Genomic DNA, 16,048 nt, shown 5'->3' with positions numbered 1-16,048 from the left:
AAACATGAATTAAAATGATTGGCTTCTAGAAGTTTGGCACAACACATATGTCTTTATTATCAGCTATTGATCATTTTTATATCATAGCATATTGTGCTGCTGCCTGCCAGCCAGCCTGTTTATCTTCCTAGTCTATTATTAATACCCTTCAAATCTTCACTTTCCCATTTATAGCATTAATTTAACGAACTAAAGCTACTAATAATGGACGAGGAAATTAGTAGTAACATTCTTGTTGATGTGTCTTCCTTTATGCTCTTCGAAGATATTGGTGATTCAGAGTTTGATGCCAACATTTGCAGTACTACTAATACTCCATTAAATTCTCATCATTATATTCGTCTTGCCGATGATGATGCATAGTCATGCATATCCGAATGTGGTTCCTCGTACGATCAAAATGTTCGGTTTTATGATGACGATTTGAAATTGGATTTGGATGCTGCTGATGATGATGCAACTTCTTTAAGTTGTTGCATTCAAGTTGATTATAACAGTGAGGAAGATGATGAGGATGTAGTTGAACAACGTTGGAATGGATATGTCGGAGGCCGTTGTAAGAAGTTTAAAGCTAACGATTATGGAGATTTTGTTACAGAGAAGTCGAAGAATAAAAAAGACGAGGATAGGCTCTTCTGGGAAACTTGTTTAGCTTCTTAGCTTAAAGCTTGGTGGTAATAATTACAGTAGCTTCTTTTTTTTTTTAACAAAATTAAGGGTAAGGGAGATTAGAAAAGACTTAACAATGATCCATTGTAGTATTAGCTTGAACAGTCGACATTTTTCATTGTAGTATTACTTTCAGTGTTTTGTTACAACAAAAACTTGTACATAGAGGATGACAAAGTTTAGTTATTTCCATTTCTTGGATTCCTTTCCATCTGATAGCTACCTATTTATTTTGGTTGGCAATTAGTGAACCACTTTTTCTCTTAATTCAAGGGCACAATATATTACTACTGTACTAGATTTAAATAAAGTACTCATTGCCACATCAACAGTTTCCTAGAAAGAATTGCAAGAAATAATGCACAATCTTGTAGAAAAAGTTCTCTATCAAATCATTAAAAGGATAATAGTCCAATTAGTATCTGAAATCAAGGACTGCTTTTCTGATACAAACAATCCGCCTTTTCTTTTTCAATCTTCATCAACAAACAAACCTTTTCAATGTTAGAGATCCTTTGCTAGCAAAACAAAGGAAATCAAGCACAAGTTCAGCCAATGCTGAACAGTGATTCACAAGTCAATTACAAGCAAACCATTTTGTATCTATCCCCAAGCCTACAACACTTTACATAAACAACCATCAGAGAAATCCAGGATTCCTAAAAAAGCAAGATTGAATCACACAAAAATAACCTACTGCACAGGAACAGCAGATTCTACCATGTTTACATCTACCATATTGATATCCTCCATGCTTCCACATGCTCCAGTTGATGATCTCTTTGACTCCATTTTATGCCCCCGAGTAACAGAAGTGTCTTTTGAGTCTTCACCGTCGCTAGTGCTCAAGCCAGAAGTCTCGATTTTACTGTCCGAAAATATAACAGAAGAATCTCCATTATCAGTAGATGAAGTCGAGGAAATAACATTTTCTCTGCATAAAATTCCTTCTAACTGCTTCCGAAAGTCATTTTTTGCGTGCTCATTCTCGTTCAACTGCCGTAGGAAGCTTTCCTCTATCTCACTCAATGACTCAACTTCATCTCTTTCTTCACTGCTGTAGCTGTAGCGTTGTTGCTCATCATCGTCATCTGATGCTGGTCCTGTTGATTCACAGCTAGTGTCCATCTCTTCTTGTTGGGAGTCGTATTCCTCATCAGTTTGTTGTCTACCAGAAGAACGAGACGACATGGGTGAGTAGTCTCCATCTTCTGTCTCTCCACGCTCTCGTAGTGTTTTCATGATCAGGGTCTTCAGCAAGTTCATCACTTGAACGGCGTGCATGAGAGCTGTCAATGGATCAGACATCTGATCCCAGAAACAAAAAATGAAATGCTTCAACTCCTTGGCAAAATGAGAATGTTAAGAGTTTTTATATGACCAGATGCTATAATTGGCGGAGCCACATTATTGAAGCAAAGGGTGTCTAAGCGATACCCCTCGCCGGAAAATTACACTATTTTGCTAGATAAATTTTTTTATTTTATGTATATTTACTATAAGTTACTCCTAATTATTTATATTTTGACCTCCCTTGATGAAAATTCTGGATCCACCACTGGACCTATAGCTTATAAAATTCATTTACCTGAGTCATGTTTGGGGCGAAAACCATTGCAATATTTCTAGCATTCATTTTGTTGGATTCCTCTTGTTCAACAACATCAGCCATAAGATCAATTGCCCAGTTGAGCAATGCGGTTTCAGTTGGTTTAAGCTGTTTCACAAGCTCAACGAATTCCTCCTCCGTGTTGCATTGCAAAACCTGTTCCGGTGAAAGCCCATCAAGCACGCCTGACGGCAGTTCTCGGAACCAGGCTTTGATGAGACCAGCCAAACAATGAACATCGATGTCGTCAGGCACAATGCCTCTATTTAGCTGGTCCCTTACATGCTCCTCCTTGCTATTCTCTGGGTTAATTCGAAAAATTCCTTCGGCCTAAAGATTCATTCAAAAATGCTCAAGTCAGAAAATTGTCAACATAATATAATGCAGTAGAAAAGTTCTATCAATTAGAAATGAGATAAAATTTGTTTACCTTAAGACCGTCTTGTGAGTATAAACGTTCTTGCATTAACAGGAGAATAGTTGGGACACTATTTCCCCTTGTATCGTAAGAACACTGCATCGACTCTGCAGATACACCAAACACGCTGACGCTGCAAAATAAATGGATAAAAGTTCAGCGGATAGACTAAATAGCTTGGTATGAAACTTTATAAGCATATTACTTCAGCTATTTTTCCCTGAAGAATAACCTCTAAGAAGATAGAAACAGAAATCAACTTATGCTGGGAAAACATAATCACTGGCAAAGAGAAGAGTTCTAAGATCTGTGGATAGTGGAATCAGTATCAATTGAAAGAGTTATAGAATTTCGATGAACAAGCCCTCAACTTCCAACTTTGTGAATAGGTTTCTGTTCTCCATTAATCATGAACAACTTTTTTATGCCATAATTGTGTTTTTTTCGTCCCTTTATTTTCAGTACTTTGCTAAAGAAAGACAAGTGAAGGTCCACCTGCCGGTCTTCATTCTTGCTTAGTCTTTACTACGCATAGCATATGAATATCTTAATTCTGCTCACTAGTGTCCTCAATATATAATTTTAAGTTACCATTATGGTTCCTGAAATGGAGCTATTTTCTGCAATTTTCAAGTGGTATGCTTGGCAACTTTGGGTCATCAGTATATAAAGTAGGTGGAAATAAACTATACCTAGATTAATTCATTATGTCATCATTGAACATTACTTATTACCATTGTAATGCCATAGACCAATTACCTAACACAGTCCAGGCCCATGATCCTACCTATGCCTAGTTCATATCGAAAGTTGCTACTATTAAGCTGGAGTTTGGATATAATCTTGAGCCTACAGTCACAACTCTACCACCTTTCTTCTATCCGAATGTACTACTTGAGTTGTAAGATTGTGGACATCCTAAAGTCTAAAATTTCTGACTTTCTGTTAAAGCACTTCTAAATCATAGCAATACAGAGTTAGTTGTATTTGCAAGCAAATCATTTATTAGTCCCCTCCAGGTCCCAACCAACTAATGGGTAGGTCAAAACCTCAGTTTAATGGCGGGGTAAGGATGCTCATGTGATCATTAAATAGAAAAACCAAGAATCAATAAACCTTCATTTTGGTTGGCCAAAAATGACATCAAAACTCAGTCCCCAAAAGGAAGGGGGACCTCAAAATAGGCTCCTCACTAAATAGCATAGCAGAAAATGACCTAAGTTCCAGTCCTCCTGGAACTTGGAAAGATCTAGAAAGTAGATACTGGCATTTATTGTACTATTGACTTGTGAGAGGGATTGAAAAAGTATTATTGCTAATCTTTTTCCACAATTAGCTTTAACATCTGTTTAGTACACAGTAGATTTCACAGTTATATGTACAAAGACATCATTATTTCTCAGCATTTACAGGAACCACTCAAAAACTCTCTATACTGAACAATGTATTGAGAATGTGTACAGTGAGTATAATGTCATAAAACTCATACTTTCTCTTAGAAATAATTTAACTTAAACAGCCCCATTTTACCTTAATTAGCAGCTTTCATACTCACTCAAATGTAATGAACACATTTAAGACCATAAATTTGAAAAGTATAAGTGTCACTAAAATGTTATGTCATATTTAAAGCCACAAATTTCAAAAGTTTCATTTCTCAGCTCAAGTAGAAGGAAACAAAAAGATACTTTCCAACAAGAAAAAGTTGATAAATCTATTTTTAGACAAGAAAAACCTCCAAAAAGTCTCAGCTTTATCTCGGTCATAAACATCAGTAAACAGATCTAAACAACAAAAGAGACAAGAACCAGCATTTTTTCTGAGAAATTGAAGTTGACCCGGAACAAGAATTTCAAATATATAAACACATAACAAGAAAAAAGCTGAGATTTTGGAACAAACCTGGCACTGGGAACTCTACATGGGATTTCAACTTCAAACTCAACAGGAAGACCCAAAAACCCATGAAACCGATCGAAAGTGACATGGGTCAAATGCTGCACATTTGTGGGCCACCCTATTTCCATTTGATGAACTGCATTACATATCGCCTCTTCTTGTCGTTCTACACGACAAGACACCATTGATTTTCTTAAAGCAGCTAAGATAAAATCAACCAAAGACAACTGCTGCTCATTTTGCATTTCAGTATTAGCACTTTCCTTTGAACTGCTCTTCACATTTCCACACCCACCCCCTCTTGTCACCATCACCAACCCCGTCATTTTCTTTCTCTCTCTATACGTATCTCTAGCTGTTTCTCTCTCTAAATATACTTCTTTTTTGTGAACTGGGTTTGGAGTGATTTGAAGAGATAAGAGTTGTTTTTAATTGGGTAGCATTGAAGAGAGCTGGTTTTTGAAGTTCGATGTTTTATGGGGTTCAAACGGCCACTCGTTTTTCAAATTTTTGTCGGACTCCATTGAAATGACAAGAAAGCCCTTACTTTACTTAGGAATTTCAATAATGGTAACGTTTTCTGTACACTTTCTGCTTTTCAGGTAGGTTATTCACCAATCAGTGCAAGTCTAGAACCATAATAAATAAACTTGGTTTTTAGTGACTTAAGCTATGATATTTAGATGTTGACCTTAAATAATTATCCTCTATATTAGCTTAAATTACACTCAACTACTACTACTATTACTAGTGTCTATGATAGTATGATTAATGAAATTTACTCATCCTTCATTACTATATGAGTGTCAATTTCACTAATTAAGTTTTGGTTGTTTATTAGATCTACTTGTCACATTTTAAAAAAAATATTAAAATTTGTTGAGTGGATTAAAATTAAAAGACAAGTAAGAGATTCTAAATGGAATACATTCCAGACCGTTGGTGGATTCCAATTGCAATGTGCAGCTTTTCCCATAAAGATTCGAGATCTCTGTCCCTTTTCTTTCCTTTTCCCCTTGCACATGTTTGCAATTTTCTTCATACCTTTCAATTTAATATTTTTACTATATATTTTCTCAAGTAGTACTTGACCAATTTACAATTTAATACGCAGTGCATAAACGTTTTTAAGCATAATGATAGTCGTTGGACTCCTCTATTTATCTATCAATCTTGTTTATAAATGTTGATGGCCAGGCATAGCCAGAATTCTTTCATAGAAAGCTCATATAAGCTTCTTTTATAAATATAGTTATCTCAAGTATAATGAAGCAGTAAGCTAACAACCTAGCACAAAGTATCTAACTATGATGGATCAATAGAATATAAATAATTCATACAATCAACTCTAACTAATTTAGAATTAAAGTGCAGTTAATTGAGGCATTGTAATTTAGTATGATATACGGGCGGATTAATTCCTGCGGATGGATCTATTTTAAAGCTACTTAGTCACGCTAGGAAAGTGTGGGAGAGGGTGGTGGAGAGGAGGATGAGGAGGAGTGTGTCTATTTCGGAGAATCAGTTCGGTTTCATGCCGGGGCGTTCGACCACAGAAACCGTTCATCTTGTGAGGAGATTGGTGGAGCAGTACCGGGAGAGGAAGAGGGACCTGCATATGATGTTCATCGATTTAGAAAAAGCTTACAATAAAGTCCCAAGAAAGGTTCTATGGAGATGTCTCAAGGTTAGTGGTGTTCCACTAGCGTATATTAGGGTGATTAAGGATATGTACGATGGAGCGAAGACTCGGGTGAGGACTGTGGGAAGAGTCTCAGACTATTTTCCTTTGATGATGGGGTTACATCATGGTTCAGCTCTTAGCCCATTTTTATTTGCACTGGCGATGGATGTGCTGACGCGCCACATTTAGGGGGGTGTCATGGTGTATGTTATTTATAAATGACATAGTGTTAATCAATGAAATGCACTGCGGGGTTGACGATATGTTGGAGTTGTGGAGGCAGACCCTGAATTCCAAAGGTTTCAAGTTGAGTAGGACAAAAACTAAATACTTGGAGTGCAAGTTTAGTGTAGGGACGCAGGAAACAGAAGTGGAAGTGTAGCTTGGTACACAAGTCATCCCCGAGAGAAATAGTTTCAAATATCTTGGGTCTGTTATTTAGGGGAACGGGGAGATTGACGAGGATGTTAAGCATCGCGTTGGAGCGGGGTGGATGAAATAGAGGCTTGCATCTGGTATTTTGTGTGATAGGAATGTGCCACCAAGATTTAAGAGCAAGTTCTACAAAGTTGTAGTGAGACCGACTATGTTGTATGGAATCGAGTGCTTGCCAGTCAAGAAATCTCATGTCCAGAACATGAAAGTAGCAGAGATGAGGAAGTTGAGATAGATGTGTGGGCCTACCAGAAAAGACCGGATTAGGAATGAAGTTATTAGGGACAAGGTGGGTGTGGCCCCTGTGGAAGACAAGCTGCGAGAATCGAGACTGAGATGGTTCGGGCATGTGAAGAGTAGAGACACTGACGCCCCAGTGAGGAGATGCGAGAGGTTGACCATAGCGGGTCAGAGGAGAGGTAGAGGGAGGCCTAGGAAGTACTGGGGAGAGGTGATTAGGCAAGAAATGACACTACTTCAGCTTACCGAGGACAAGATCCTCGATAGGGAGGTGTGGAGGTCGAGTATTAGAGTTTTGGGTTGACAGGTAGTCGAGAGTCTCGTCTAGTCGTACTAGTGGTAGTAGCACTAGTCTTATATTCTCTTATTCTGAGTTCCTTGTTATTAGACGATATAGCATTATTGCTGGTAGCTTTCGTACTTCTCTCTTGTAGCTTGTATTCCTAGTTCTATTGTTTTTGCACGTCGTGCTATTTATTTTTGTTATCTTATTTTCTTGCCATTGTTACTGTTTGTTTATTGTGTCTTTTTCACTGTTCTTGAGCCGATGGTTTATCGGAAATAACCTCTCTTTCTGCATAAGGTAGGGGTAAGGTCTGCGTACACATTATCCTCCACAGACCCTACTGTGTGAGATTGTACTGGATGTGTTGTTGTTGTTATTTTGTTGGATCTATTTTAACTAGTCTATTGTGTACAAGTTTAATTCTCTATAATATACTCTTATCGTCTATTATTTCTCCATAGTAAAAACTATACTAAGCTAACGGTTAGCGCGTTAGCTTTTTTTCCAACCTTAAGTGAGGCTGTTAGTTGTAATATGTGGTGTATTAATTCCTCTATTTGAATTTATCAATGGCATGTAGAGGTTGAGGATAGAAGATATTCGACTCCTGATTGAAAATGATAGGAACCTTATCTATAAGTTAAGAAGATGCATAAATATTCTTTCTTGAGCTAAACCATCTTACTTAACCTACTCACCAAATTTTTGATACGAAAGAAACCCCCTGCAATAATTCTAACACATTAACCACTAAGCAAAATATTTCAAATCCTTGAAACTAAAGAAGTAAAAATAGCTTTAATTGGAGATACGATTTTGTAGTTTCTATTACTCCACATTATACTATTTAGATGCAAAGTTTAGATTCAACGGTATTCCTTGTTTTATCAACTCCTTTATTCTTCATTACGGTAACTCTTCAAAGGTGTAGAATAAAAAAGTTAATAAAGAAAAGGAGCAACAACGGTTATAAGTTTTATCACCAAAGTACCAATGAACAAAAAGATAGAGATTCAAAAAAGAGAAATGGCTGGGGCAGATGAGGACAAGAGAGTAAATTCAAAAGTTTTTGGAGTGGGCCATAGGGGTCCCACAGTTTTGGTAGTCAACTTGTAGAGAGTTGTAGTAGTACTGTAGTATTCAAATTCAAAATCTTATGTAACTTTCCAATGACTATAAAGTATTTGATCGTTACAACTTTTGTGTTCTTTTTAATCTACTTTGCCTTTCCTGTCTCTATTCTTTTTTTCATTTATCTCATCAAAACTTTGTTATGCTCTGAAATAATGCAAAGGAAAAGTACCAAACAAAGCTAAATAGGTCAATAAATTGATTCTCTGTTTCTTTCTTTCCTCAAAATGTTACAAATTTGTAATATCGTACCATGATTCAACGGCGTTATGTGCAATTAGTAGTTTGTTGCACTTGAGACCGTCGATTTGAAATACATTACTTTATTAGTTTTCAGTTGGATTAAAATTTTATATTTTTTTGTTATAATTAATTCTAATTGTGAACATGTGATTGTAGCAGCAAATACATATATGTAATTTATTTTGAGTCACATAAAAGATTTGGTCATATTTCTTGTAACTTATTTTGTTGTAAAAAACTATAACTCATTATACTTTGAAAAACAATCGAATCCAAATTAAATATTCCTCATGCATATTTTTATTTGAAACTAGATCCGAAGACACAATTTATGCTCATATATATATATATAAACAATATTTGGATTAGCTTAAAAGCTGGTTAGAATTTTTTCCTGAATAATCCCTGATATGTGGTGTTTTCATGAGAAGATGCATTTCACCACATTCAGTCTAAGGAAGGGCACTCTCTTTTAAGATAATTATATGCGGTCGCTCCCCACATTAGAACTCTCTTTTACCAAAAACCTCTATAGCCCTTTCGATTTTAGTTGGGAAAGAACGACAAAGTCCATCTAAATCATCTAGTGAAGAATGTGAGGAGAGCAAAGTGCCAAACAAAGCTCTTTCATCACAGAATTAGATTTGCTATTAGCATCGGCTTATCTGTCAGTCTCGTCAGAATTACCGCTCAATTAAAAATTATAAAACAAGTCTGAGATAGTTCAAAACTGAAGTTGATATAATATCACAAAGTGGCCGCCCTGAGCCAAATTCTGCAAGGGTAATAAGTACATAATTTTGAGAAGAAATAGCGTGGGATAACCACTTTTTAACATGGCATTTAGTTTTTATCCAGTATTTTTAATGCTGAGCACAAATAGCCACTACTCTATTAAAATTAATACGAAAAGACGTTGTTACCCTTTGTTTATGAGTGTTTTGTAAATATTAAAGACATAGTGTCCTTAACATTTACACTGCACACATGAAGTTAAGGACAACGTGTCCTTAACATTTACACTACACATATGAAGTTAAGGACATGATGTCCTAAAGTTTAACAATGGAAGGTGCAAATACATGACACTTTGTCTTTAATATTTACACAACATTCATGAAGTTAAGGACACCATATCCTTAATCTTTACACAACACTCATAAAGTTAAGGACATTATGTCCTTAATATTTATACTGCACACAAGAAGTTAAGGACGTCGTGTCCTTAACATTTACACTGAACATTTGAAGTTAAGGACATGATGTCCTAAAGTTTAACAACGGAATGTGCAAATACAAGACACTTTGTCCTTAATATTTACATAGTATTTATGAAGTTAAGGACATCATGTCCTTAATATTTACACAGCACTCATAAAGTTAAGGACATTATGTCCTTAACATTTACACTGCACACATGAAGTTAAGGACACCATGTCCTTAATATTTACACTACACATATGAAGTTAAGGACATGAAGTCCTAAAGTTTAACAACAGAAGGTGCAAATACAAGTTAAGGACATTATCTCATTAACATTTACACTGCACACATGAAGTTAAGGACGTCGTATCCTTAACATCTACACTGAACATTTGAAGTTAAGGACATGATGTCCTAAAGTTTAACAGCGGAATGTGCAAATACAAGACACTTTGTCCTTAATATTTACATAGTATTTATGAAGTTAAGGACATCATGTCCTTAATATTTACACAGCACTCATAAAGTTAAGGACATTATGCCCTTAATATTTACACTGCACACATGAAATTAAGGACACCATGTCCTTAACATTTACACTACACATATGAAGTTAAGGACATGAGGTCCTAAAGTTTAACAACAGAAGGTGCAAATACAAGTTAAGGACATTATGTCCTTAATATTTACACTACACACATGAAGTTAAGGACGTCGTGTCCTTAACATTTACACTGAACATATGAAGTTAAGGACATGATGTCCTAAAGTTTAACAACGGAATGTGCAAATACAAGACACTTTGTCCTTAATATTTATACAGTATTTATGAAGTTAAGGACATCATGTCCTTAATATTTATACAACACTCATAAAAATAAGGACAATATGTCCTTAACATTTACACTGCACACATGAAGTTAAGGACAACATGTCTTTACACTACACATATGAAGTTAAGGACATGAGGTCCTAAAGTTTAACAACAGAAGGTGCAAATACAAGTTAAGGACATTATGTCCTTAATATTTACACTACACACATGAAGTTAAGGACGTCATGTCCTTAACATTTACACTGAACATATGAAGTTAAGGACATGATATCCTTAATATTAGTACAAGAGTATTTTTGTCCGGGCGGGTAAAAAATTATTAAGCACTGGCTAAAAAGTAAATATATTTTAAACGGTGGCTAAAGAGTAAAGACATCTCTAATTAGTGGCTAACCGTGCACTTCCCCCTAATTTTGATGTAGAAATATTTCCTTCTTTTATATCGTCAAACTGACATCATAAATTATGAAGGAAATTACACATTTGGTCACCCACATAAAAGTCCATCCCAAAACATGTCCAACTCCATACCTAATTTGGACTAATCCGCAAAGTCCAGGCCCAATCCAAAATAGAATAAATCTCCTAGAATTTATATATACTTTACATAAGTCACGATTTTACTTCATACTTCCTTTCTTCTTCGTCGGTCCAATTTCCATAAAGATTCTGAAAAAAACTTCTCTTGCACTGCACTCCACCTTTATCCTTCAATGGTGTTTACCTATATAAACACCTCAATTCCCTTAAAATCGGCATAAATCTCTTAGATTATTGCTGTGCATACATAAACTATCAAATTACAAGTGGTTAAATCAGCAAAGATGATGATCAGAATCAGAAGCAGAGATGGGCTAGAACGAGTCACCATTGACAATCCACACGCCACAATTTCCCAACTCAAAGCTCAAATCGAGTCCCAGCTTCGAGTTCCAGTTCAATCCCAAACCCTATCTACAAATCAGAACCTTTTGCTCGCCAAAACCCTTGATGATTGGACCCGGTTCACCGATATGTCAAATCCTATTACATCAATCTCCTCTCTCAACTTAACCCATGGTTCGATAGTGTACCTCGCGTACGAGGGCGAGCGGACCGTCGCCGGTCCGACTGTCAACCCCGCCGGTTCATTCGGTAAAAAAATGACCATGGATGACCTAATTGCAAAGCAAATGCGAGTTACAAGACAAGAAAACCCTCACTGTGAGCTAGTTTCGTTCGATCGCGATGCAGCCAATGCGTTTCAGCATTATGTGAACGAAACCCTAGCGTTTGCCGTGAAACGCGGCGGGTTTATGTACGGCACAGTGTCCCCTGAGGGGAAAGTGGAGGTTGATTTCATCTACGAGCCTCCACAGCAGGGGACGGAGGAAAGTTTGATACTTTTACGCGATCCTGATGAGGAGAATGTAGTGGATGCGTTAGCTATTGGATTAGGGATGAGGAAAGTAGGGTTTATATTTACACAGACAATTAGTCAGGATAAAAAGGATTACACAATGTCGACTGCGGAAGTTTTGCAGGCGGCTGAGTTACATGCTGAGGGTGATTTGAAGGAGTGGGTGACGGCTATAGTGAAGCTCGAGGTGAATGAGGATGGCGCTGCGGATGTACATTTTGAGGCGTTTCAGATGAGTGATATGTGTGTTAGGTTGTTTAAAGAAGGGTGGTTTGAGACAGAGGTTAATAAGGATGAGATGATTGATCCAAAGCTTTCTAAGATGAAGAAAGATGTGGTGGTTGGAGTAAAGGACACCAGAGAAGTTGATAACGACTTTTTCTTGGTCGTTGTCAAGATTGCTGATCATCAGGTACGTTGGTTTTATTGCATATTTTTTCTATGTATGGAGTTATTCTCTGTGAATTGTTTACTTATTGTCTTGATTAGTTGTTTGGATTTGATTATGAGAATCATGTTTGTTTCCTTCCCTTATATTGCATTACTTCTAATTATGGTGTTAAAAGATGCCTTTTTTATTGGTTGGAATTGCTGAAGATGGCAAGACCTTCCTATAACATGTGTCAAATACGTGCTTATTTCAAGCAACTGTATGCTTTAGATGGTTTTTGTAGCCAATAGGTCATTGGTCGAACCCCTAAATAGAGATTTGATGCCATATGCCTTCGCCCTACATTTAAAGCCTGTAAGAGGGTGTGGATGGTAGAACCTGCTACCTAGTAGTGTAGCTTGAGAATATCTTAAAATAGTACGTATCGCTCTAATGGCTGAAGTTACTACCTTTTAAAGAATTTCTGGGCAATTTAGTTTCTTTCAGTAGGTGATGCGGCATGTTTCATCATATTTTAGTCTCTTATTTGCTCTTTCAGCTTGTCATCTTTCTGTTAGCTGTATTTGTTTGGTAGGAGAACTCTGCTTTGTTTTCTTTTTCCTTTTTTCCACTTTTTGGGCGTAACATGAAGCATGATATTCGCAAACATGAACTCATTTATCTATGATAATTTTTTTAATGTCAAAAGAACATTTCTAGGGATTGGTTCAAGTTTGAAATTAGGGCTTTACCCAGCCTGAGGTCATTGGACTTTTTAGGCTCGAGCGTGTTGCCCTATAAATTTTTAGGCTACAGCTTTGACTCCAGTAGAAAATTACCAGGCTTGAGCATCAGCCCATCTCCTCTTTTGCAAAAGTATTATTGTTACATTCAACTCATAGGTTTGGTTAATTCTCTTTCCACCAAAAATGGAAGGACAAAAAAAACAAATGCCAATATGTTCTTATGTGTCCCTTACCCTACCCAAAAAATGAATGGAAGGAAAGAAAACCACGCTAACAATTCCTGCAATTTTTTCTCCCTCCATGTCAGCTTTTGGCAGGATTAATTGAATTTTAATTAATATTAGAATGCACGGAACAATATCTTTGAATCTTTCCATTAGGGAGTTTTTTAACTTTTTTTCTTCATTTAGTTTTCCTTCACTAGTTGTATCCCCTCTCACTTGATGTGAATCACGTGATAAATAAGATGGTTGGGGAATTGATGTTACCCAAAACACGGGCGCTGGAGTATAGCAGTGCAAGCTGTTGTTGGTACCGATTTTGGTCCTGACAGGTTGAATATATTTTCAAGTGTGAGGTGCTTAGGAAAATTACTTTATTTGATCACAATATGTTCTTGTTTTTCCGGAAAAACAAGAACATATTAATGATGCATTAAGATTTCATTCATGAAGGTATTGTTATCAAATCCAATGTTCCCAATCTTTTGAATTTGATATATCTTTCGGACCTAAAGTTTTTGGTTTAGCGAAGTGCGCGGGAAATCTGGTTTTTCCAGTGCCTGCCTAGGACACCTTGGCAAGGGGCTTCCCAATAAGGTTTTGGACAGAGAATACAATATGCTTATAGTAAACTCAGTTTTAAGTGTACTAGTATGCTTTCAACATGAAACTTGCAAATCATAAATGTTTTCCAAACTGTAATTCAAAATATTCCAAAATCCCTTCCTCTGTTTGCTCAGATTACCTCTTGTTAAGTGCTGCATCAGTCATTTGGTTTTGGCGGAATTTGAGTGTCTTTTGCTGGATGATCCTCAGATGCTGTTAGGCTATAGTGAGGAAAATAATCACTTTGCTTTATCATCTGATATAGTTGGTGATTTATGATAAGATGTAATAGCTAGTGAAGGCAACACTATGCTCCTAATTTTGTAAAATGTGTTTAGAATCATGTGGTAGTTGTCTCTGCTCTTAGATTAAGCATCAAATCAAGTTACTTTCTGATTAGGTAGGAAGAAGACGTGGTGCTAGGTGGTGTTATGATTTCTGTCTTGAAGCCAAAAGAGAGAAAACTCTAGTATGTGACATCTGATTTTGACGATTAATCTATAAGCCTACATCATTCCCAATTACTATTGGCAGCTTTACCAGATTTCAAAGTGCAGGACTTCATGGTAGTTCTAAGTTTTGATATATATTAGAGTGAGACTGAAGCTACAATTGGCTATAATTCTACCACAGTGGTTTGAGCAATGAAAATTGAGTCTCCAGAGATGAAAGAGATGCAAAAAGTGATGTCTTTGACAGTTCCACTCAGATACCTGTTATTTTGTCAATTTTCTTTTCATTTCCTTTTTAATATTTATTTTGCACATATGTGCTGCCATTGCAATTGTTGGACGGATGCATAGAGTTTCCTTCGACCCCCTTCTCCCTTTGTCTTCTGTTCTCCTTTGCTATCGTACTAGTGATAGTATTTACTTTGAACATCTACTCTTATCTGCTCTCGTCTCATGTGAATTCTTATGACTGCGCAGGGTCCTCTATCATCATCATTTCCTATTGAAAACAGGAATATTCCAGTGAGCATGAGAGCATTAAAAGATCATTTCAATCGAACAAAGAATCTTTCTTTTGTGAAGCGAATCTCAGATTTCCATTTACTACTGCTGCTGGCCAAATTTTTGGACATTAATGCAGATGTTCCTGCGTTGGCAGAATGTGTGCATACACAGACAGCTGTCCCAGAAGGTTACCAGCTCCTTATAGAATCCATGGCTAGTGCCTCTTGAACAGCATTGCCATTTGACAAAACCAACACTGCTCATGTATTGCAACAAGAGAAGATCCCAGTGACATTCAGTTCATTGTCTGGTGAGACCTCAGTGCCTCTTGAGTCCTAATGCTTACGCTCTAGTGTGTGGTAAACATGTTTGCAGTGCTGAAATCCTATTGTTATATTGACCACCAATGTGTTTGAATACTTTGGTTAAATTATACCTACTTGCTCTAGTATAACTGGTTGGAGTTAAATTCGTGGGCTATGGTTGTTTGCCTTTGTACTGGAAATTGGAATGACTCTCTGGTAGAGCAGACTTCGTTGACCTTGACCCCATAGTGTGATTGCGTGTTTTAGTATCTACGGGGAAAATTCCTTCATCTTTTGTTTTATCTTTTTATCATAAGGTTCTAAAACTCTGGTTGAAGAAACCATTTATAATGCCAATTGGGGTCATTTAAATGTTGCAGTCTTTTGAAACTTATTATTTGCTTAAAAAAGAGAGACAACAGAATTTTGGAGATGCAGGGGATTAAACACCGTGTTAGGTAATAGGTAACATGGTAATACTCCTAAAAAAAGTTGAGTAATGTTCCCGAAATTCATAATGAAGCACCATGTTCGTTATTGCATTACTATGGAAATCACAAAACAAACTACAGTAGTATGGTCTAACTAATTTATTCAAAAATGAAACTACTAGAATTATATAGAGAATCAAATAACAATATCATCTCTTTTATTGATCTTTTAGTTTGCACATACTCCATCCTTAAAAAAATTGTTTGGGAACTCTTGAGAGTGGTTTCTTCTACATTATCATTGCAAAAACAGATTATTTTCTTCCAAGAAAACATTTGAAATTAGACTAAGCTCCCAATCT

General features: G+C 36.5%; 2 protein-coding genes across 2 annotated transcripts; one reads left to right on the top strand and one right to left on the bottom strand.

Annotated features, from left to right (window-relative positions):
• Positions 1-1,037: 1,037 nt before the first annotated feature.
• Positions 1,038-5,039, bottom strand: LOC104110881 (rho GTPase-activating protein 2). The gene is made up of 4 exons (XM_009620439.4): positions 4,599-5,039; positions 2,709-2,829; positions 2,258-2,608; positions 1,038-1,977 (listed from the first exon to the last, which is right to left on the bottom strand). The coding sequence occupies exons 1-4, from the start codon at positions 4,919-4,921 to the stop codon at positions 1,363-1,365; spliced, it is 1,410 nt and encodes a 469-aa protein (XP_009618734.1). The 5' UTR covers positions 4,922-5,039; the 3' UTR covers positions 1,038-1,362.
• Positions 5,040-11,262: 6,223 nt separating this feature from the next.
• LOC104110880 (NPL4-like protein 1) lies at positions 11,263-15,496 on the top strand. Its single transcript, XM_009620438.4, has 2 exons — positions 11,263-12,463; positions 14,924-15,496. The coding sequence occupies exons 1-2, from the start codon at positions 11,477-11,479 to the stop codon at positions 15,176-15,178; spliced, it is 1,242 nt and encodes a 413-aa protein (XP_009618733.1). The 5' UTR covers positions 11,263-11,476; the 3' UTR covers positions 15,179-15,496.
• Positions 15,497-16,048: the final 552 nt, after the last annotated feature.

This window comes from Nicotiana tomentosiformis, chromosome 6 (assembly GCF_000390325.3).
Source record: "Nicotiana tomentosiformis chromosome 6, ASM39032v3, whole genome shotgun sequence".
NCBI lineage: Eukaryota > Viridiplantae > Streptophyta > Magnoliopsida > Solanales > Solanaceae > Nicotiana > Nicotiana tomentosiformis.
The sequence above is the reverse complement of the archived record's forward strand: the minus strand, read 5'-3'. Positions and strand labels throughout refer to the sequence as shown.